The sequence below is a fragment of the Colletotrichum karsti genome (assembly GCF_011947395.1).
Source record: "Colletotrichum karsti strain CkLH20 chromosome Unknown Scaffold31, whole genome shotgun sequence".
Classification (NCBI taxonomy): domain Eukaryota; kingdom Fungi; phylum Ascomycota; class Sordariomycetes; order Glomerellales; family Glomerellaceae; genus Colletotrichum; species Colletotrichum karsti.
Window position 1 is genome coordinate 571,350 of NW_024065931.1, and position 21,970 is coordinate 593,319.

At 54.0% G+C, this 21,970-nt stretch overlaps 6 protein-coding genes across 6 annotated transcripts; 3 read left to right on the top strand and 3 right to left on the bottom strand.

Annotated features, from left to right (window-relative positions):
• Positions 1 to 267: 267 nt before the first annotated feature.
• On the bottom strand, positions 268 to 1,960 carry CkaCkLH20_09050 (coenzyme A transferase; the record flags this gene model as incomplete). Its single annotated transcript, XM_038891765.1, has 3 exons — positions 268 to 399; positions 461 to 1,828; positions 1,901 to 1,960. 3 exons carry the CDS (start codon positions 1,958 to 1,960, stop codon positions 268 to 270), a joined length of 1,560 nt encoding a protein of 519 aa, XP_038743052.1.
• Positions 1,961 to 3,462: 1,502 nt separating this feature from the next.
• CkaCkLH20_09051 (nrap protein) lies at positions 3,463 to 6,754 on the top strand (the record flags this gene model as incomplete). The annotated part of the gene is made up of 2 exons (XM_038891766.1): positions 3,463 to 3,675; positions 3,731 to 6,754. The coding sequence occupies 2 exons, from the start codon at positions 3,463 to 3,465 to the stop codon at positions 6,752 to 6,754; spliced, it is 3,237 nt and encodes a 1,078-aa protein (XP_038743053.1).
• A 324-nt stretch (positions 6,755 to 7,078) lies between these two features.
• On the bottom strand, positions 7,079 to 11,075 carry CkaCkLH20_09052 (uncharacterized protein; the record flags this gene model as incomplete). The annotated part of the gene is made up of 4 exons (XM_038891767.1): positions 7,079 to 8,202; positions 8,254 to 10,334; positions 10,388 to 10,536; positions 10,611 to 11,075. 4 exons carry the CDS (start codon positions 11,073 to 11,075, stop codon positions 7,079 to 7,081), a joined length of 3,819 nt encoding a protein of 1,272 aa, XP_038743054.1.
• A 1,206-nt stretch (positions 11,076 to 12,281) lies between these two features.
• CkaCkLH20_09053 (ubiquitin carboxyl-terminal hydrolase, family 1) lies at positions 12,282 to 13,977 on the top strand (the record flags this gene model as incomplete). Its single annotated transcript, XM_038891768.1, has 3 exons — positions 12,282 to 12,728; positions 12,795 to 12,989; positions 13,042 to 13,977. The coding sequence occupies 3 exons, from the start codon at positions 12,282 to 12,284 to the stop codon at positions 13,975 to 13,977; spliced, it is 1,578 nt and encodes a 525-aa protein (XP_038743055.1).
• A 229-nt stretch (positions 13,978 to 14,206) lies between these two features.
• CkaCkLH20_09054 (F-box domain-containing protein) lies at positions 14,207 to 15,644 on the bottom strand (the record flags this gene model as incomplete). The annotated part of the gene is made up of 3 exons (XM_038891769.1): positions 14,207 to 14,396; positions 14,454 to 15,427; positions 15,477 to 15,644. The coding sequence occupies 3 exons, from the start codon at positions 15,642 to 15,644 to the stop codon at positions 14,207 to 14,209; spliced, it is 1,332 nt and encodes a 443-aa protein (XP_038743056.1).
• Positions 15,645 to 16,984: 1,340 nt separating this feature from the next.
• Positions 16,985 to 21,339, top strand: CkaCkLH20_09055 (spindle-pole body protein; the record flags this gene model as incomplete). The annotated part of the gene is made up of 2 exons (XM_038891770.1): positions 16,985 to 20,970; positions 21,027 to 21,339. 2 exons carry the CDS (start codon positions 16,985 to 16,987, stop codon positions 21,337 to 21,339), a joined length of 4,299 nt encoding a protein of 1,432 aa, XP_038743057.1.
• Between the last annotated feature and the right edge of the window lie 631 nt (positions 21,340 to 21,970).

A 21,970-nucleotide genomic window follows, 5' to 3' on the forward strand; every position in this document is an offset into this window, starting at 1 on the left:
TGGCACCTGAATCTTGGGCAGGACTGAAGGGTTACTAGAGGGAGTCGTGCGCAGTGGTCGCATTGGTTGCGCCTTTTCACCGTGTATCATGAATACTTTCACTGAGAGTTTCTGGATTTTGATGATTGATTCTTCGTTCGTGGAAATTCATGGCTTCATTTTGATCCCAAAACTTGACGCCGCACTCTAGATGATGACAATGATGTAACCTCCCCAGCAGGTATATGCCTCGCGCTTAATATCCAAAATGTTCTGTACAGGCCCCTTTTACAACATGGGCTTCAGGTCCTCGGCAACCGTGAAGGGCGCCTCGGTCTTGCTCTTGATCTCTTCCACCGTAACACCGTCCGCAATCTCAATCAGGGTCAGGCCGTGCGCGAAGTCGACATCGAAGACACCCTGTTATCCATGTGTTAGTCTTGATGCCAAGATGCGCGAGATAAACATGATGGAAACTCACCAGCTCAGTAATGATTCTCGACACGCAAGCGCGGCCGGTAAGAGGGAAGGCGCACTGCTTGACGATCTTTGCGTTGCCCTTCTTGTCGGTGTGCTCCATGGTGACGACGACCTTGGTGGCGCTCGGGTTGCTGACCAGATCCATAGCACCACCGAAACCCTTGACCTTACCGGGCAACATCCAGTTGGCAAGGTCACCGGTAGAGCTGACCTGCATGGCACCGAGGATGGTGAGGTTGATGCGACCGCTGCGGATCATACCGAAGCTCTCCTCGCTGCCGAAGACGGCGGCGCCGGGCTTGAGGGTGACGGTCTCCTTGCCGGCGTTGATGAGGTCGGCGTCCTCCTGGCCCTTCTTGGGGTAGGGGCCGAGACCCAGGATACCGTTCTCGGACTGGAGCTGGACCTCGACTTCGGGGCCGACGAAACCGGGAGCAAGCATGGGCATACCGATACCGAGGTTGGCGTACATGCCGTTCTTGAACTCCTTGGCGGCGCGGCGGACGATGCGCTCACGCTTGGCGGCAGTGTCACCGCTGCCGAGGGCCTTCTTAGCGTCCGGGTCGTTCTCGTCCTTGGCGAAGGTGAACTTCTCAATGTTCTTCTCGGCGGTGCTCTGGATGACGCGCTTGACGTAGATGCCGGGCAGGTGGACGGCCTCGGGGGAGATTTCACCGGGCTCGACGATGTGCTCGGCCTCGACGATGGTCATCTTGGCGTTGCGGCCCATGGCGCCGTTGAAGTTGTTGGCGGCCAGGCGGAACTGGCAGTTTCCGAGCTTGTCGGCCTTGTAGGCCTTGACGAAGGCGTAGTCACCGTCGATGCTCTCCTCAAGCAGGTAGGACTTGCCGTTGAAGACCTTGACGTCCTTGGGGTAGGAGAACTGGTCGGGAGAGCCGTCGGCCTTGTTCCTCAGGGGAAGCTCACCGGTCTGAACAACGGTTCCGAAGGCAGCGGGAGTGTAGAAGGCGGGAATGCCCTTACCACCGGCGGCGCAGCGCTCGGCGAGAGTACCCTGGGGCGTGAGCTCAAGCTCGATCTCACCGGTCAGGTACATCTTCTCAAAAGTCTTGTTCTCGCCGATGTAGCTGGCAACCATCTTCTTGATCTGCTTGGTCTTCAGGAGCTTGCCAAGACCGGAGGTGTCGGTACCGGCGTTGTTAGAGACGGCGGTGATGCCAGTGATCTCAGGCTTGTTGAGAACCTCATTGATCAGGGTATCGGGCACACCGCAGAGGCCGAAACCACCGCAGAGAAGTGTAGAGTTAGGCTTCATGTCCTTGAGAGCCTCGGTTGCTGAAGGGTAGACCTTGTTGATCTCTGGCCTCCTTGCCGTCGCAGAGAAGGCGCGAGCGAGAATGGCAGTGTGCTGTTCATGGCGGCAAGGTCAGTTTAAGCTGGAGCTAACGGCCTGTGTCCCAATGGACTCAATTCTACATACGTTGGAGCCATGGCGGGCGTAGGCTCTCAGAGAGCGCGCACACAGAGCTGCTGAAGGCATTGTGAGGAGGTAGACAGGTCTGGCTACAATCGGGATTACGGAACGGCAGTAGGCGTTGGAGGCGGAGGGGCCGGTGGTGTTCTACAACGGGGTATGCCGACGACAGAGAGAAGCTTCAACAGGACCAGCAGAAAGGCCAGATGACGATTGGGAAAGGAGAAAAGAAGAGAGTTCCTTACAAGAGAAGCTCTGCGAGGGGCACCCGGATCAATTTATTGCAACTTTCCAAGGCCGTGGGTTGCCGCAATGCGCTACATGGTCGCTGCGGAAATCCTGGGGGTGTATGCTGCTCCGCCCCTTCGGGATTGAGCTCGGCAACAGGAACATGGACGATGGGTTTACGGTGGGCTTGGACGTGAGCTCCTGCATCCCTACCTCTCTGAGTGGTCTCACAGCGGTTATCCCCCTCAAGTTCCGCGACTCGGAAAGTGGCGGGGCTAAACGTTTTGGCGCCTGGGCCCTTTACTTTGGGAGGAGTTTGGGGAAGTCGACCAACCCCTTGAAAGTTGAAGGAGCTTCCCCCATTCGAACCCCGCAAAGGCAATTCTGCTTCAGTGCGGCGCTATGCAGGCATGCAACCTGGACCCCAACCTCGATTCAGGACGGGAGTTGAGAGTGTTGACCAAGGTATTCTTATTCTTGCACTCACACTGTATTCCGCCTACCGATACCGGGCTATGCTATGTGATTGATGGTGTGTATTCATACGGTACGGTACGGTTCGGCAAGCGGCGCCGTTTGCCGAAGACTCTGCCGAAGACAGGAACACCTGCGATTCTTCTCCGATCGTGACATATGTATGCACATGCACTTAATAAAACCCGTTGTAAAAGACAGTAAACACACGCTCAGTGGGTTGACTGGTCAATGCGATACCGGCGATCGTCACTGGATGCATCTGGGATCAAGAGCTTTGTTGTCCCTTGCGTGCGTCAATTGCGATCTTACCGTGCCTTAGTTTCCGGTCCATTTCCCGGCTCCGGGGCACTCGAGCTGCTGGTTGCCATCCGAAGTCTGTGGAGAGTTTCCGAACCGTTCCGCTCCTGACGGCCATTGCTTTCCAGGGACTCAGCAAGCTCGGTTGTCATGGGCAGAGCAATATGCGGCTTCCTACAAGCCAAAGTAGTTAGGGAAATATAGCATGCATGGTGAGTGAATTTACATTATAGACAGCTTCAATGATTGTTTATCCCAAAGACAAGCGCGATTGACATTTCGTCGTTGGACCTGTGAGTCTGGGACAATGAAGAGACAGTAGTGGGGCCGCTCTCAGGCCAAAGTCTTATCGGCGTGTCGGTCAGGGATAAATTTTCTCCCAACCTCTTATCGGTGCCCCACGCTTCAAAAAATTTCCCAGGATCGCGGTCAGAGTGCCTAATGTATGGATTTCGAGGTCGTCGTGTCGCTGCGCATGTCTTAGCCTACCTTATGCGCTTGTCGGCCACGAATTGAGCTGCCCCCTTGTACAAAACTCTCCTGCGCCTTCCGACAAGTCAATCAAGATGGAGCAGAGCCCCAAAAGACGTAAGGTTTCCCACCAGGGCGACTCGAGGTCTTCTGCCAACATTGCGACCGCAAGCCCTTTTGTCCTGCAAACCGACGAACTTCTGAAGGAGGTCAAGGTCGACTATGCGAAGGCGCTGGATGGCGCGGATACCCTTCTGCATAAGCTCAAGAACCTGATCGACGGCATTGAGTCTCATGGTCCCATTCCTGTTTGTTAGCCCCTAGGTCTTCCCGCTGCGATGTAAATGTTGACTGTTTCATTAGATCGCCGAAGCAACCCGCAAGTTCCAAAAGACCCATCGCATCAAGATTCCCTACCCCGAACCGAAACCCGCCGACGATGTGCCGTACAAGCTCTCGTACGAGAAGCCTTCCGCCTACAATGTCGTTGGTAGCTATGTGTCGAGGACAATGGTCAAGGCCCAAGCCGACAAGGGCGTGGACATGATTGTGCAGATGCCGGCTTCTCTTTTCCAAGAGAAGGACCACCAGAACATGCGCTACTTCTACAGAAGAGCTTATTACGTCGCCAACATTGCGGCGCATCTGCGCAAGGAGCTGGGAGCCTCCACAGAACTGGAGTTTGAGCATCTTAACGGAAATGCTCTTTTGCCCGTTCTGTCCATTCGACCGACCGAGACCTCCGAAGAGACCAGCGACGACAAACCATCCAAGGCAGATTACGTTGTCCGAATCATTCCTTGCGCTCCCGAAGGCATCTTTCCCAAGACGAAACTGCACCCGGCAGCCAACAGCAACCGCAACGGACAGCCCGAGAACTCCAAGGATGCGACGGCTGCCACGCCGTTTTACAACTCGACACTCAAGGCCGAGGACACTTTCGTCACCTACCTTCGTGTCCTTACTCGTGCCAAGACGGAATGCGCTGCCTTCACAGATGCTTGCGTGCTGGGAAGAATCTGGCTCGGCCAGCGGGGTTTGGGGAGCTCGCTTTCTCGAGGTGGATTTGGCCATTTCGAGTGGGCTATCATGATGGCTCTCCTGCTGCAGACAGGTGGACGTAATGGCCAGCCGGCTCTGTCCTCAGCTCTCAGTAGTACAGAGCTGTTCAAGGCCACCGTCCAATTTCTCGCCTCAACAGAGTTCTCCAAGAAACCGTTCGTGTTTGGCACCTACAAGCAGGGAACCGACATCATCCGCGAGAGCGGGCCCGTCATGTTCGACCCGGAACGTGAGGTCAACATTCTGTACAAGATGAGCCCTTGGTCAGCAAGCTTGCTTCACTTCCACGCCTGCACAACCATGGAAGTGCTCAATGAACCCTTGGCCAATCAGTTCGAACCCACCTTCATCACCAAGGCCGACATGCCTCTGCAACTATTCGACGCCATCTTTGAAATCCGGAACGTTGATAGCCACTCGAGGAGCGACAGCCCTGACCGACGCGGCGCTGTCTGGGACCTCAGCTTCAAGGCAAACACAGTGCTCAAGAAGGCTTTGAAAGACAGGTCGCAGTTGATCCACTTGCAGAGCCAAGACCCAGCCCCATGGCCCATCACCGGAAAGCAACCTCGTAATAATGCCACGATCCAGGTTGGCATCATCTTCGACCCTGCGAATATGAGCCGCGTGATGGAATACGGCCCCTCGGCCGAGCTCGAGAAAGAGGCAGCCAAGTTCCGCAAGTTCTGGGGTGACAAGGCCGAACTACGACGCTTCCAAGACGGCAGCATCCTGGAGTGTGTGCCGTGGTCAAGCAAGACCGCGGCGAGCATTTATGAGGAGATTGTCCGCTACATCCTTCAACGTCACCTGAGCTTGGGTCCCGGGGACCTTCGATTCCACGATGCTGAGCTCCCCTCGTCATTGGACATCTCTCCACTCGACAAGGACGCCTTCGAGGTGGCCAGAAAGGCTTTCCGGACTCTGGAGTCTGACATTCGCGGGCTGGAAGACCTGCCGCTCTCAGTCAGACAGCTTTCGCCCGTTGTTCCCGAACTTCGATCCGCGTCGATCAACCCGCCATTCACCGCTTCGCAGAAAACCCCTCCGCCTATGGATGTGAACTTGTACTTCGAGGTGTCCAGCAAGTGGCCAGAGAACCTCGTCGCTATTCAAGAGACAAAGATCGAGTTCTTGCTCGACCTCGACAGGAGGCTCAAGGCCGTCAACGACAACATCACAACCAGCCTAGGCCGCGACAACGCGGTACGCGAATCCGACAATCTGGCCTACCTGGACGTCATCTATGACAACGGCGCTGCTTTCCGCTTGCGAATTTTTGCCGAGCTGGAAGAGACCCTCCTGGACAGACAAGCCAAAAACAAGACCCTCGACCCGCAAACCAGGGTAAACGCCGAAGAGGCTCTTTTCGATCTCAACTGGCAATTCAAGCACCTCCCCCTGCACACGCAGACCATCACAACCTACTGCACCCGCTTCACCACGCTATCCACAACGATTCGCGTTGTCAAGCACTGGTTCAACGTGCACAAACTCGCCGGCCACATCAGCGAGGAACTCATTGAGCTTCTCGTCCTCCGCGTCTTCCTCCAACCGCACCCCTGGAAGACCCCGTCCAGCGCCATGGCTGGCTTTTTGCGCACCATCCTCTTCCTCTCCCGCTGGGACTGGCGCGACGAGCCTCTCGTCGTCGACTCATCGGACGACATGTCCGCCGACGACCGCTCCGTCGTCCAGAAACACCTGGAAGCCTGGCGCGCGCGCGACCCGAACATGAACCACGCCGTGCTCTTCGTCGCCACCCCGCACGACCACGCGGGACTGGCATACACCCGCCACGGCCCCTCCAAACTCCTCGCAACCCGTACGACGCGCCTCGCCAAGGCCGCCAGCAAGTTGATCAGGGAGCAAGGTATCGCGCTTGGCGTGGCAGAGCTCTTTCAGCCTTCGTTGGGCGACTACGACGTGCTTATCCACCTGTCCACTTCCGCCTTCAAGCGCGTCGTTCGCGATGCCGCATCGGAGGTCGGCATGCGCCACTCGCTCTTCAAGAACCTCGACGATCGCACCGGTAAAGTACCCCTGCCGCTGAGCAGACCTCCGGCCACTGTTTTGCTGCAAGAGCTGGAGGCGGCGTACGAAGACACGCTCATATTCTTCCACGGCGCTCCTGAGGATGCCGTCATCGGTGCCATCTGGCAGCCCAAGCTGCGCAGACAGAACTTCCGCGTTGGTTTGCCGTACAACTTCCAGAGTGTTGATGAAGAGGAGGACGATGTCGTGGAGGTAAACAAGCCGGCTGTGTTGCTGGAGATTGCCAGAATCGGCGGTGATCTTATCAAGAAAATCGAAGACACATCATGAGGATGTAGAAGTGTATATTGTGTTTACGTTTTGGCATAGCGGGCTGGAAAAGTTAAATAAAAGTCGTGTCAGGTCACCCGTTGTTCAATACGATGCCGTTCAACCTAGTAGAAGGAAACTGAATGTGGCTACTAAAAGAAAATGTGTTTGGTCATGCTGATTATAGTCCTATTCAACCTGATTCCCCTTGATGAAACGCCATGCCATGATATAAAATGCCTATGCACACCAACACGCAAGTATACACAAACATTTTCCTCCCCTCTTATGAATCAAGCCTGTACCCGCCGTGTAAACAGAAATCCCCGAATTCATTTTAGTCATCTAGTACTGGAGCATCTTCTGATCCTTGCTGCTTTCGGCAACCTGCTGCGTAGAAAAGGCGCAGAACTTGTCCTTGATAGCCACCACCTCGTACGTGCCTTCTTGGCTCGCACGGACGATCTTGCTACTTTCGTACGAGACATCGTGTCGAGTCTCGAGAACCACGCTCTTTTGATTCTTTCTGGCGTTGGAGCTACGGGTGTAGGTGAACTCGAATGGTGGGGTGCCCCAGAACTCGAACAAGATCTCGACTTCATTGCCCTCGTGAATGTCTACGCGAGTCTGTCGACCACGGCTGATCTTGACGGCGGGAAGTGGGTGGATTTTCTTGGTGACGTCGACAGAAGCACGACATTCGGATGCCTTGTCGGAGATGGAGGTGATGGTAAAGTCGCCAGGAGATTCGGCTATACGGCGGAAGTTGGTCGTGCCAGACTTGGCCTTGCGCTGATGGCCCTGGAAATCGTACCAGATCTCGAAAGGAGGCGTGCCGGATAGCGTGTAAGCGATACGTTCGCCGACGCAGTAGTCCCCTCGGCTTTCCAAGGGGTAGATAGCCGGGGCATCGTAGAGATGAACTTGCACGTTTGGCGCACTAATCTCGTACTTCTTCTGGCACCCTCGAGCATCCCTTACTTCGCGAATGCGGACGTGTTGAATTCCAAGGCGCAGATGCTGTCTGGGAATGTGGATACCGTACGAGTTCGACTGGATGGATGGAATTCTGTAGGTCTCGGGGACGGTGCCGCTGTGATGCTTGATCTCAATTTCGACGTAGAAGGGCGCAACGCCTTCGAGTTTGATCGGGATGGTGTCCTCGCTCTCCTGCTCTGTCTTGCAGTACTTAAATGACTGGCCAGGCTTGACAAAGGAGGCAGCGGGCTTGGCATTGACCCGTTGGCTGAGGGTCAGAGAGTGAGAGTTCTTGTCGCTGTTGTAGAGATTATCTGCCAACGCAGAGAACTTGTACGTGTAGTCTCCGGGCTTGGATGTGTCCAGGCCGATGGAAGCCTTGTTGAGAGCAGTATCGAATTCCCTGTGGATACTTGAGCCAGAACCCTTGCCGCCGGAGCCAGGGAAAGACTTGTGGCGAACATCGTATTCGACGCGGTAAGGGGCGGAGCCTGTGATAATATTAGATGCAAGTCCCAGTACCGCGGATGTGAGTTTCTTACCCTTCAGATTGACCTCGAATGAATCAATGTCGCCTTCGCATACGTCACGCTTGACGAATACTGATGCTTCGGAGGTGATTGTATCGGATTGTACCAATGTGATTTCAGGACGAGGATACCAGCCCACTTCAAACCGAGAGGCCTGAGGGTCCACGGTTCCTGGGCAACTGTCCGAAACGTCGACGATTTCGTAGGTGCCACGCGCCTTGACGGCAAGAATCTCGTTTGCGTTTTTCGCAGTCTTCTTCAGAATCACATCCCCTGAGTCAACGTTGCGGTACGATACAGTCCAAGGTCCATCGCCCTGGAGACGCAAGGGTAGGTCGACCTTGGTATTCTCCACTGCCATGATTCTCCGCTTGTTCTCAATCATGCCGAATGCTGCTCTAGGCCGTTGCCGTCTGACCGAGATCTTAAGCTCGTCCTTCAGGAAGGTTCGGCAGCCGGTCCTGTCCTGAACACTGTTCAGCGCGAGAGTGTATTCACCACCCTTGGCGAGAGGCTTCGTCTTGATCTTGTAAGTCGAGTCCTGTATATCTGTAACTCGTTCGGACTTGCGCTTGCCATCGTGAACAAGCTCCCATTCTAAGGAGAAGGGAGCGTCGCCCAAAAGCAAGATTTCAACTTCGACTTGCTCCTCAAGACAAGCGCCCATGGCTCCAGTAGGATGCTGAATAACCGCGGAAGCAGCAGGCTTGACATCCGTCTCCAGCACCATACCTGGTCCGCTGAGGGGCTGGTTGGTGTAAATGTCATCACTGATATACTTGAAGATGTACTTGTGATGGCCAGCAGCCGTGGGCCTCAGCTCGATCTGCTGTCTCAAGCCGCTGACATCGACCCGCTCTTTTCTGACATGGCCATTCTGGTCGACGACATCGTATTTGACCTGGAACGGCGGGGTTCCGATAAGATCCAGGTCCACTCGAAGGCCAACTGAGTTGCCGGCACACTTGTCAGGGATCTCCTCTGCACGAAGCGACAGCTGGGGTTCGAGAGGATTAAGCAAGAGGCAAGACGACGGCTCCTGAATCTCGCCTTCGCACGATCCGCTGACCACTGACTTAAGGGTGTACAGACCAGGCTCCTGGACAAACGGCTTGTCGTGAGAGTTCTTGGCATTGTAAGAGCCCACAGAAACCTTGTTGCCGTGATCGCCACTATTTGTCAACGTGTCGATGGGCGAGAATTCCCAAGTCAGAGAGTGTGAGGTATCCCCGGGGGCCTTCTCAGGTATCGAAAAGCTGATTGGCAGCTTCGCCTTGTGATCCTTCGCCACCTTGATTGGATTCCGCAAGTCGCATCCTCTCAAGCTAGCCTTTGGCCGCTGCTTGACATGGAAGTTGCGGACCAGGTGCGGTGGACGAGGTCGCAAATCAGCTTCTTCCTGAGATTGAATGTACTTCTGAACGTTGCCAAACCCGTCTTGAACCTCATCAACAGCGTATTGCCAATCCCCTGCCGAGTCCAAGGTCTCATTGAGTCGCACAGCCACAGACTGAGACTTGACCCAGGATGTATCATCGTCATTAGCCAAAGTGAGCTGTGAAGAAGGCGATCCTAACAAAGGCGAGTTGTAGTCATCCGGCTGCAGGCTTTGGAAGTGAAAACTCCGGTCATTGCCATTGATCCTTCGGCTGTACTGGATCTTCAATGGCGGTGTACCAATGACGTCGATGAAGAGGTCAGACAAGTCTCTGATGCATCGGCCAGCATTGTCGGGAGTCCGGAAAGCTGCCTTGGGGCAAGGAACAACATAGGTGTCCTTCGTGGCACGTTGAACCTCTAGCTTGTACTCGTCCAAAACCTTGCCGAGGCGGTAAACACCCGTTTTCTTAACCGAGTATTCGATGGCAACTGCAACTGGATTGGAGTCTGTCGTCTGATCCTTGATCTGCTTCGCGATCTTTTTGACCTCGCGACTAGAGAGCTTAATCGTCTCCTCTTGGTTGGTGTCGAGGTCAATGCGTATGAGCTCCATTTCAGCCGGGATGGTCGAGTTGAACTGAATGGGCAACTTGACGGCATCACGATCTTGGCCAATGCAGAAAGGAATTTGCTCGAAGTTGAGAACCGCAGACCTTGAATATGTTAGTCGTATTCGTAAAATGAATCATGGTAATAGCTGCCTTACCCTTCTGGCAAGATGTTGATGATCTGCCTTCCCATGATCAAAGAGTGGTTGTGCAAAAGGCTCGAGACCTTGACAGTGTGCTCGGAAACGGCCACCTCTCGGTCGTAGAAGACCTTCATAAATCCTACTAGCCACGGTTGTAATGGAAGCTGGATTTGTGTTAGCTGTGCCAGATTTCAATGCTGAGGCCGAGGCTCCATATGGTGATATTCGGCAGACATACAGGGATATTGAACATCAACATAAAGTTGAAGAAGGCATGAAAGAGGAAAATGGCCATGACGACGGGTTGTGACAGTTCCAGCCATGGTATCCTCAATTCAGGAAGACCGAAGAGAAATCCGAAGTCGATGAAGACCCATTTCAGAAAAAGCCACGCAGAGGTATCGTTATCCTCGACCAGCTTGATCCAGTCGTAGAACCTCCATCCTAGCAAACCAATATATATCGCACAAGCATAGAAGCGTTGTTGAGGTGCGTCGAGGATGGTCAACGGGATGACGGGCTCGGACGGAGGGGCGCCTCGGGACGCATTCTCGGGAGCTTGGGGGAGGGTTGAAGGCCTCGTAGATTTCTGGGAGGAGATGGAAGAGTTCGGGTCGGGATCTTGTCGTCGGGATCTGCCCGGTGCTGCGGTCGCTGGTGTTTGTGGAAAACCACCAGTCCGCTGTCTCGGAGTTGCGCTCATGGCATGCCTTGTTCAAGAGGCCTCATACGATCTTGTGTTGTCGGTATGGTGACGAAAGGAGCCAGCTGATTATGCGTGAGAGGGCCGCTAGGTGAAACCAAAGGACTTGCCCGGCGATGCAAGCTGTTCTTGGCGTCGTGAAGCTGGGAAAGCTGGCTGTAGAATCCAAAGCTTCAAAATTTCCAGTGAATGCTCGTCACGTCCGAACGCGCCTGGCAACAACACCCACTTGCTATGACGAGGAATGTTTTGATTGGACCATTGTTCTTAAAGTGGGTCACCTATACGATACTAACAGGGCGACAGCTGTTTAGAGGCAATGGGTGGTGCAACTGCCTGTGCGAGGGCAAATGGCAGGCACAATCAGTGGTAGTGGAGGCACAGCTTGATTCCCCCCAGACTGCAGACCAGGATTAATTATCCAGGACCTACGTAGGTAAGGTAGCCAGAGTCCCGCTTGACGTCGTTTGCTCTCTACAACCAACATCTGTTTTCCTACCCTGCATGCGTTCCTCTACTGTGTATGGAGCATATCTAGACACTAAAGTCGTTTCGCAATACTTAACGACATTTTATTGCAATAGATCTACCGAATTACTCCTGGCCTTGGTAAGCATTCAAGGGCAGCAGAGGCGACGAGGTTGGGGCTGGTGTTTGTCGAAACAAATTGGATGCTGATAACCACTGAGTACGTGTAGTCGAACCCTTCTTTCAGTACCAGGCGGTTCCTTCACATAGGTAGGTAGGTAATCAAAGAATCACACCAAAACTTCCTCCTCAAATTCATTCCACAAATACCTGCTTTTATTCGAGCCGATCAATGGCCATTAGTGTGGCTAAGTCTCCTTTGCCGGCCTTCTTTTCTCTAAATTTATCGCTTTGTCTACGATGCCGTCTCCCCAATTTCCTTACAACCACCTGCCTCAGCCGAAGACACTTTTATTCCGCCACGACAGGGAGAAGAATTGGAATTGTTTTTCTCTCGACGATACAGGCTCCGAAGCCTCCTTCATAAGTTGGCCTGTTCTCGGCTCGGCCAATACAACCTGACCTGGGCAACTTCCGTGCCTTCTTTTCTTATCAACGTTTGACATCACCCCAAACCACGCACTTTTCAGTAGTTTATCTCTGTCAGATTCTAATATCGACTCACTGTCTTCTTTTTGAACACGGTTCGATACCACCATTTTATCACTGAAAAAGACAATGTCGTCGTCCACCCGATCGGCTATGGCCCAACGACATGTGCGAAGTCGCCCATCACAATCAGGCGCAGTTGCCAGACAACACACACCTCAGCCAGTCTCTGACGACAACCCAGTTACGACAGTCGAACGCGACATTTACGCTATTGAGAGCAGCCAGGACGCTCCCGCCAGCCCGGCTACGGCGAACGTCTCTATCCCCCGCAGAGGACGTGGTCGTCCCAGAAAAAGAAAGGAGTCGCCTACTGCAGAAATGGACGAAGTCAACCCGGACAACTCCCGGCGGAATCCCAAACGCAAAGCAACCGAGGCTGCTGCTGCTGCAACAAGCGCCGCGGCGGCTGATGAGGCCAGGGACCCCTATCTCCTCCTGCGCGAGGCTCTACGACCGATCAGTCAAGAGGAGCTCCAAGAATGGGAAGGATGGTGTGAAGTTGAGTCCGAGCCGGTAAGCATTTTCTTTTGTTTTTGTTTTTCTACTTTACATTGGCCGTAGCTAACAACAGTACATCAGGCATTCTTTACTGCCATGTTGCGCGAAATGGGTGTCCGAAATGTCAAGGTCCAAGAGGTCTTGTCCGTCGATGAGGACTACGTGGCAATGCTTCCGCAGCCTGTCTACGGATTCATTTTCCTATACCAGTACTTCGCGGAGAACTACGAAGATGACCAAGTAGTTGATGGCCGCGACCTTTGGTTTGCCAACCAGGTTCGCGCACAAAGTCTACCCTTTCCGTGGTTTAAAGCTGACGAAATTGCAGACGACAGACAACGCTTGTGCCACGGTCGCGCTGACCAACATCTTGATGAATAGCGACGGAGTTGACCTCGGGAAAAAACTTCAAGACTTCAAGGAAGCTACCAAGGATCTCAGCACTCCACTCCGCGGCCACGCCCTCAGCTCCAATACCTTTATTCGTTCCGTCCACAATTCATTCACTCGAAGGATGGACCATCTGAATGCGGACCTCTTCCTCGAGAACGAAGCCAGTGAATCCAAGAAAAAGAAGCGGAGAGCTCCGTCCAAGAAGAAGACGAAAAAGCAAAAGATCAACTCCGAGTCCGGCTTCCACTTCATTGCCTATGTCCCGGCTAATGGCTCGGTATGGGAACTTGACGGGCTGAAGACTCGACCAGTTTGCCTGGGGCCGCTCGAAGATGGTGCTCACTGGACCAACCTAGTACGGCCCGAAATCCAAGCGCGCATGCTACAGTTCGAAGAGAGCGCTCTCTCATTTAATCTCCTCGCACTCTGTCATACTCCGCTCGCATCAATTTCCGATAGTATCACCAGCACTATCCGCTCATTCGAGCTCCTGAGCCACCGTACCAGAGGATTGCCAGGATGGGAAGATCTAATTGCCGGCAATGAGCAGCCATTAAGAGGTGACGAACATGAGCGACTCGCTGGTTTCGGTTGCAGGCCCGCAGACATTGACCACGCCAGAATCGACCCAGATTTCGAGAGGAAGGTCAAGAACCCATCTCTGGAGATGATGGAACTTTTCGAACTGTATAGCGAACTGGTCACGCAACAGAAGTCACAAATAGGAGAGTACAATGCGGAGATCGCTCTCATGAAGGAAGACGAGGATCGCGTTCAGGGGCGAAAGAAGGACCACACGCCGGCAATTCACTGCTGGGTGCAGAAGCTCGCAGACCAAGGTGTCCTTGCTGACTGGGCCGCGAATCCCTGAGTTTTGCTTCGCTAGGTATGCTGAGGGAGTTGGGGTTGCAAGGGACAGAAAAGTTTGCGTTGGACGGCTACATTGGCGTTTGGTTTTCCTGGTAACACAAGATCATTGGATGGGTAGGGGCGAGGAGCACGTCTATCCATAGTATTGCTGAACAGCTTCCCTTTCTGTATTTTGAGGAGCGCAATGATCACTGCTGCAATTCCTTCAAGCCCCATCCAGGCCCATTAATCTAAAATTCTAATGAGGTATGCACCATCTCTCTACTAGAAGGGACGAATGTGCACGTGCCTCTATCAAAACGCTTGAAGAAGAGCCCTATATCTGTAAACATTGCGCCGGCTGCTTCCTCGGGGTCTCGAACCAGCTCGAGGCTCGAGGCTTTGACAAGAGAAAAAGTCCCCTGCATGTTCGGGGGCGTCCTGGTCGAGTGTTATTCTGCGTCCCATCGCCAGGAGTAGTTTTTGGGAGGGACTTACAGTAGCCGGTAGTAGAGAATTGACTCTGATCTCGGTATTTCGCAATCGATCACCACCGCCACAAACCCATACCTGACGTGACGAACGACCTGTCCCATCTGGTACTCCATATCCTTCTGTGTCTCCATGAGAACAGGTGGCCGTGAGTCGGCTCTCCTGATTACCTGGAGAACATACTTTGGGTTAGGAACAGCCACGAATGGGTTTACAGGTTGTTGAGGACGAGTGACGTAGATCTTCTGCACCAGCCAAGCATCGTCAAACCGCAAAGAGTTGAACCTGAGTGCAAAGTGAGACGTGACGTCGACAAATGCTCCTGGGTCGAGGAGCGTGGTCGCCCACGCAGCAGCATAAACAGACAGTTCCATGTTCTGAAGTGCGCTGCCGGTGCTCAACCCAGCTAGCCTCTCGATTGACACATCCTGACTGGTCAAGACGAGATTTGTATGTCGGATGTTATGCGCCAGCCTTCCAATCATAGTCGATACCGCCGCCGGAGCCATCGTGTCGACGTCCAAGCTGCGCCATCCGACTTGGGAGATGAAATGCCTGAGGGTTTCCTTGCTGAACTCCTCATCGCCTCCGTACGGGTCCAGATACATCCTCTCAAGGGGCTTTTGAGAATCCGTCACACTGGATCCGTCAAGTTTCACTTCGTTCGTAGAGAAGACCATAACCAACACATGTCCAGGTAAGGCGCAGCAGTGAGCGTTGAGTCCTAGTCTTTCCCCTAAGCTGCAAAAGATGGCAGCTGACACCATTGGGAGGGACTGATGAGTGTCGTCGCGCAGCGCATATCCGATGAGACAGTTTCTGAGGTTGCGATAGTTGGTCTCCGGATTGCTCATACCGGTCAGGTTCCTGGACCTTAGCCATCTGTTCAAAGCCAGCGCTTTCTCCCGGGTACATAGGTCCTCAAAGTCAGGGTGAGTGCTACTGAACTCGGTTGCCAAGCCGTCAAGCGAGTTTGAAACCTGCAAACACGTCAAAACCTGTCTAGATATTGGGAATTGGGTTTTTTACATCGTCTATGTCACCCTTGTCGTCTGGAACGACGAACATGTCAAAGGCAGCAAGCGCTCGTTCCAATCTGCGTGGGACGACTTTTGGGGTGCGACTAGATCTTCGGCTTTCTTCTGCTTCTGCAATGCGGAGGTCGTCCCATATTTGGATGGCGATGCCTCGACGCATACTTGCGAGCATTGCATTGCTGAAATACCTAGATAGCAACTGTGTTAGACAAAACGGGATAGATCAATTCATGCAAGCTTGCCCTACCTCCGAGACAACACGTCGTCTGCCGCATCAGGTGTATGTGCTTGTCGCAACAGGAAATCTTTGGCATCATGGCCAAGAAGACAGATTTCTTCAAACTTCTTGACTCGGCCAAGCTTGGTAGCTAGCACCCCGTCAAAGAGACTGGCAGCCCTGGCATTGCTTCGCAGACGGGAAACGAAGAGACGCTTCCACAATACTTTTGAGACTGGCTGCTCTAACTTCTCGTAGAATTGGTGATCAGGATGCCAGAACTTGAAGGATTGCAGACAGTGATGTCGCCACAAGATAGGTTCATTGGCCAGATGATGTAAGCGTCTTGACAAGGGATGAACAGAACGCAAGTTGTCTTCTGGTGCAACGTAATGAAGAATTTGGAGAAGGATCTCATCGGGAACCTGGTCAAGTGAAGGCATGGCGGTGGAGGCGTTACGCCTGCGATTCGGTAGGCGATAGGCTGGAAAGTAGGGATTCGGAGCAGGTGCCCGCAGTCGTTATGTCGGGGGTTTCGACACTCAGACGGGCGCCCGTTAAGTTTAAAGAAAGGGTATGCGAAAACTCGTTTATGTTGTTTCGAAAGGAGAGTGTAGTGTGAAGAGTGGCTCAGATTAGAAAACGTGGACAGGCGCGGATTGGGGTATGGACATGAGAATGAGAATGAGAATGACGACTTGCCGTTCGCGGGCGAGTGGTTGCATCACAAATCGAAGTCTCTTTCCCACCTCAAGTGTCTCAAGGTGGCGGCCGGCACGAAGTGCCAGGTGCCACGGCTGCCAGGGAGTGGGTCATCCGCAGAAGTGGAAACAGCCGGAGCAATTGCGAGCTGTGGAGACCGACCGGCACGGACGAGGAACACTTGTGAACTGTGAAGCTCTGCCCTACCGCTGGGCGCGAACCTACACTGGGTCTGATTGGAAGGAAACAGCCGTTACCCCCACTACGCACGCTATTCCAAAAAAGGATTTGAATAAACAGACCCAAGCAAGACGCGGTCTGGGATGATCGCGCACCCTTGAGTCCCTCGGTTGCATCACGAATTCCACTTTCAACACCGCGACTGACCGGGCTGTGAATTATCGCAACAGAAGCCTTGCTAACATACGCGCAATTGCTTCCTTGGTTTGCTTTGCTTCTCACTTGCTCATACTTTTCAGACGCACTGCTCGCAAATTCTTGTCATGAACATGATCACGATCCCGCATTTTTAACCCGCGCATCAATTTCCCTCTCCCCTCTATTAGTCGAACACGGTCGAGATGGTTCAACCAGGAATCGACGGCCTCGACACGCCGCGAACAAATCTTGGCGACGCGACATACCTCAGCCGACAGCCCGACTTCGATATTTCACAAGAAGCCTCGTTCCAGTCACCTGCAAAAGACAACAACCTGCTACAACAATTGCGCAATGGGCGTTCAGGCGGCATCAACCTCCGCACCCCGCGCGGTCGCGCTCCTTTCATGGACCGGAAGAACCTGCCTGCAGGCCTCGGAGGAGCCGAGTTCACCCCAATGCTCAAGTCTGCAACACGGAATAGCGCTCGCCGAGGCTTTGGCAAGGAGAACGGCGCCGTGCCCAACACTCCTGCTCTCAGTAAAAATGACGACGACATGACGCCGATTCCGAACATCGACACTTCTATGTATCACTCCCGCTCATTCGTTGACCGCACCCCGCTCCCCGAAGTCGACAGCACGAGTACCGCGTCTACACCGCTTGTTGTGTTGCCGCGACGAGACGGCAAAGGTCCGTTGCAGGACGGAAACCAATTGTCATTGCGGGAGCAGGAGAACGTGATCGATAAGATCGAGAAGGAAAACTTTGGCCTCAAATTGAAGATTCATTTCCTCGAAGAGGCCTTGCGGAAAGCCGGCCCAGGGTTCAGCGAGGCGGCCTTGAAAGAAAACACCGAGCTCAAGGTCGACAAAGTGACGATGCAGAGAGAGCTTCACAAGTACAAGAAGCACCTTACGTCTGCAGAGAAGGACCTCGAGAGCTACCGTCAACAGATGATGGAGTTACAAGAGAGGGCCAAGAAGAAGTACGCGGATCAGAAGCAGCTCGCCGAAATTGAACGCCTGCAACGAGCTTTGGATGACAGAGAGGCCGACCTCGAGGATATGCAGCGCCAGCTTGACCGGGATCAGCAAGACCAGGGCCAGGTGGACAAGCTGCAGGACGAGTTGGGCGACCTTGAAGCTGAGATTCGTGAGAAGGATCGCGTTATCGGCGATCACGAAGACGAAATCGACGATCTCAAAACCAAGCTGGAGGATATGGAGGATAAGATGAAGGATACACAACGACGAATGATTGAGCTTGAGCAAAAAGCGCAGTCTAGCGACGACCTAGATGAAGCAAGAGACACCATCGACGACTTGGAAACGAGTGTACGGCGCTTGGAAGAGCAAGTTGACGACATGAAGGACAGGCTCAACCAGGCCGTTTCGGACAAGGAACAGGCCAAGGGCGATCTTGAGGAGCTTCAAGAGGAGCTGGCAAACAAATCCGTCATGACCAAGGGCCTTTCGCGCCAGAAAGAGGAGAAGCTCCAGCGTTTGCAAACGGACTTGGAGGAGGCAGACGCGAGATTTGCCGACCTCGAGAAGCAGCTTTCCGGTATGGTCAAAGAGAACGAGAGCCTCAAGGCCGTCGCCAAAGAAAGTCGACGTGAACGCGAGGCCGCAGACCGGGAACATCAGTCGCAGCTTGCCAGGATTGAGAAGCAGCTTGCCGATGTTGCTAAGGAGAAGGAGGAACTGAAGACTGTCGCGCAGGAGGGCCGCCAGGAGCGAGCACTCTCCGATCGAGAGCACCAGTCACTGCTTTCTCAGGTGGAAGATCTTCGAAGCCAACTGCAGTCCAGACTTGACGAGAAGAACTTGTTGCAAAGTCGCCATGACGCCCTAACGGACGAATCTTCATCTCTGCAACGAGATGTGGATCGCCTGCAAAAGTCGGTTGAAGAACTGGAGGAAAGTCTTGCTCAAGAAAGAGACCACGCCCTTGAGATCGAGCGCGACATTCGCGGTCAGTACAGGGGAGAAATCGACAGGCTTAATGATGAGATCTCGGATCTCCAGGCCGAGATTCGCGAGAAAGATAATCTTTACGATAATGATAGTGAAAAATGGGAAACGGACCGCCAGACTTTGGAGTCGCAACGGAAGCGGGCAGAGGAAAAGGCGGCCGGACTGGAGCGGACAATCGAAAAGCTGCGCGAAGCAGAGGGCAACCTTTCCTCCAAGGAATCGAGGCTACAGGAAGCCCTCGAAAGCGAGGCTCAGCGTCACAAGGACGAACAAGCATCACTCAGTCGACAAATCGATGACCTACAGCAGAATCTCGAATCTCGACAGGCCATGCTCACCGACTTGCGCAATGAGCTCTCACAAGTCCAGGACGAACTCCGCCAAACTCAGCTCGACTACCAAGCGCAAACCGAGACGGTTGAGGCGCTCGAGGACGAAGTTGAGGTCCTGCAAACAACTCTGGACGAAGAATCCGAACATTCCCGAGAGGAGTTGGAGACTGCTAGGAAAGAGTGTGACGACCTAAAGCAACAACTGGATGAGCTTCGTCGCTCGGCAGATATGGCTCGTGGCACAGCCTCCGCTTCTCAAGAAAATGCTAGCAAGTCAAACCAAACGATCGACCGACTTCGAGCACAGCTTGACGAGGCAACATCTCTCGTGTCCAAGCTGAACGGGGAAAAGGATTCTCTCCAAGATCAGCTCCAGAAACAACTCTCCGAGTCAACTGCGCAGGTTAACAAGGTTTCCCGGGAAAAGCAGGCACTCCAGGGTCAGCTTGCAACTTTGAACCTCGAGATGCACTCCTTGCGGAGCTCGCTGGCTGAAGCAGAGGCGGAACGCGACGAGGTCGAGAGCGAGATGAAACGCCTACATCAGAATGGCGAGGAGACTTTGCGCATCGACCGAGAGCGGCTGGACCTGCGGACCTCAAAGATGAAGCTCGACAATGAGGTTCGAAGACTAAAGGAGGAAAACCGGGCGTTGATGGAGCAGATGGAGCTCGCTGAAAAGTCCTTGGAGGAGGAAATAGAGAAGGCAGCCGAGGAGGAGGATCGACTCAACCAGGAGATTCGTCAACTACAGGCCAAGGTCCGAGAACTCTCCTCGTCAGAGGGACACGAGTCCTCCAATACTCGGCGCACGATCCGCGAGCTCGAGCGGCGTATCAGTGATTACGAGGATCAACTGGCGATGACACAACAACTTCCCGCCAATAACTCGGGCGAAGGCAACAGCGAAATATCTCTCATTCGCCGCGACCTTTCAACAGCGCGTCAGAAAGAACGCGAATATCTTCAGAGGGAGGCAGCCCACAAGGATGTCGTCAAGGGCCTTAAAAAGCAAATCACAGAACTCGAACGGAAGGCCCACGATGCTGAGATGTCCCGACTGATAATGTCTCCCGCGTCATCCAGTCCCTCGGCTAGGAAATCTGAGGTTGCTGAACTTCGTCACCAGCTGTCGTCAGCCCAACAATCCATTCACGACCTGAAGAGCAAAGCACGCGACGCCGAGCGCAGAGCAACACAACTTGAGCATGACTTCCAGACCCAGCTTGAAGAGCTGGAGGACCAAAAGCTCTCTCTCGAACAAGCTCTCGAAGATGCACAGCGAGAATCCGAAGAAGCTGCGGCTCTACACGAAAAGGCTCTTCGCCGGCTGAAGCAGAAGCTTGAGAGGGCTGAGAGCGACCGCTTAGCCATGGGCTCCAGCCGTCGTGATGTCGGCAGCATGTCTTCATCCGAGCGCAAAGACCTCCAAAACATGTTGCGGAGGACACAGTCAGAGGCGGATGCACTGGAGCACGATGTGATGCAGCAACAGGAGACTATCGACGCTCTCATGGCTGCTGAGGGCTCCCTGCGTCGCAAACTGGAGAGGGCGCGCAGCGAGCGCGCAGCCTACCGTTTGACCGCAGAAAAGCTGCAGAAGGACATCCGTGACCTTAAATCGCAGGCCGCGACTGAGGCCAAGGATCAGCGCAACGTCCACTTCATCGACGAGAGGATGAGAGAAACGGACGAGGCTCTCGAGACCGTCATTCGGGCCGCCGAAAGCGCCGACGCGAAGCACACCAAAGAACTCCGAGGCATGACCTTGCAGATGGAGTGGATGCAGGCGCGGTGGAAGCGTGAGGTCAGCATGCGAGCGGACGCGGCGTACGCGAAGAAGTTCTTGCAGCTGGAGCTCGATGTTGCCAACGCATGGTACGTATCTCAGGTCACTTCTTTACCGATTCCTGATGCTAACAATCACACCACAGCAACAAGGCTCAGCTGCGCGACCTGGAGCAGATCCGTACCGAGCTGCTGGGCAGCCGCCGACCCCTGCCGCCAGCGTCGTCGGCGTTGGCGAGGAGGACCACCAACGGCGGCGGCGGCGCCGCACCCGGCCGTCCTACGCTCAAGACGGTGGCGACGATGGCGCGCTTCATCGCCAGGATGCGCATATCTGCGCGCGAGTGGGCCAAGCACGAGGCCACGCGCCAGAGGCTGGCGAACTGCGTCGACGAGATGCGCAAGACCAAGAGGAGGAGGCAGCTCAAGGTGGTCTCGGCGGACCACGTTGAGGCCTGATCCAACGCGAGTGATCTCGGCCTCGGTCTCGCCTGATGGTTGTGTTTTCTTTCTGTCAAAGTCGCAGTGGAGGGGGTGGTGTGGGAGCTTCCGGAGAGATGGGCATCGGGCGGTCGTCCCCATTGGACCGCGTTGCAACCGAGCTGAAGATGCTGCGGCGTAATCGGGAACATCCCTCGCATTAGCATGGTGTTGGTCTGTTTTGGGGGGTCTTTGTTCATCTTCCCTTTTGTAGTATTGCATTTTTGTTGGTCTGTCTGCATACCCTTGACGATGCAGCGGGAGCGAGCGAACGATGGAGTGTTTGGGTTGCAACCGCCCACTTCCCTATTTGATCATGACAGTCCCGATTTGACAAGGCATGGCTAGCTGAAAGAGGAAGAAGGGACAGGAGGAAAAGGGAGGGGTGGGATGATGTGCGACGCACACTTTCTCTGGACGACTATTGGTCTACTTATCACCGTCACTCTCATGTTGGGCATCGAGAACGGGTTCCTGTTGGTTAGATGGCGCGGGTTACGGTGGTAAAACAGGAGTCTGGATGCTCTCTTGTCTTTTTTTTTTTCTAAATTTTCTTCATTTTGGGAGTGTTACCCAGAATTGCATTGCATGCTGGACAACAGATTGCATA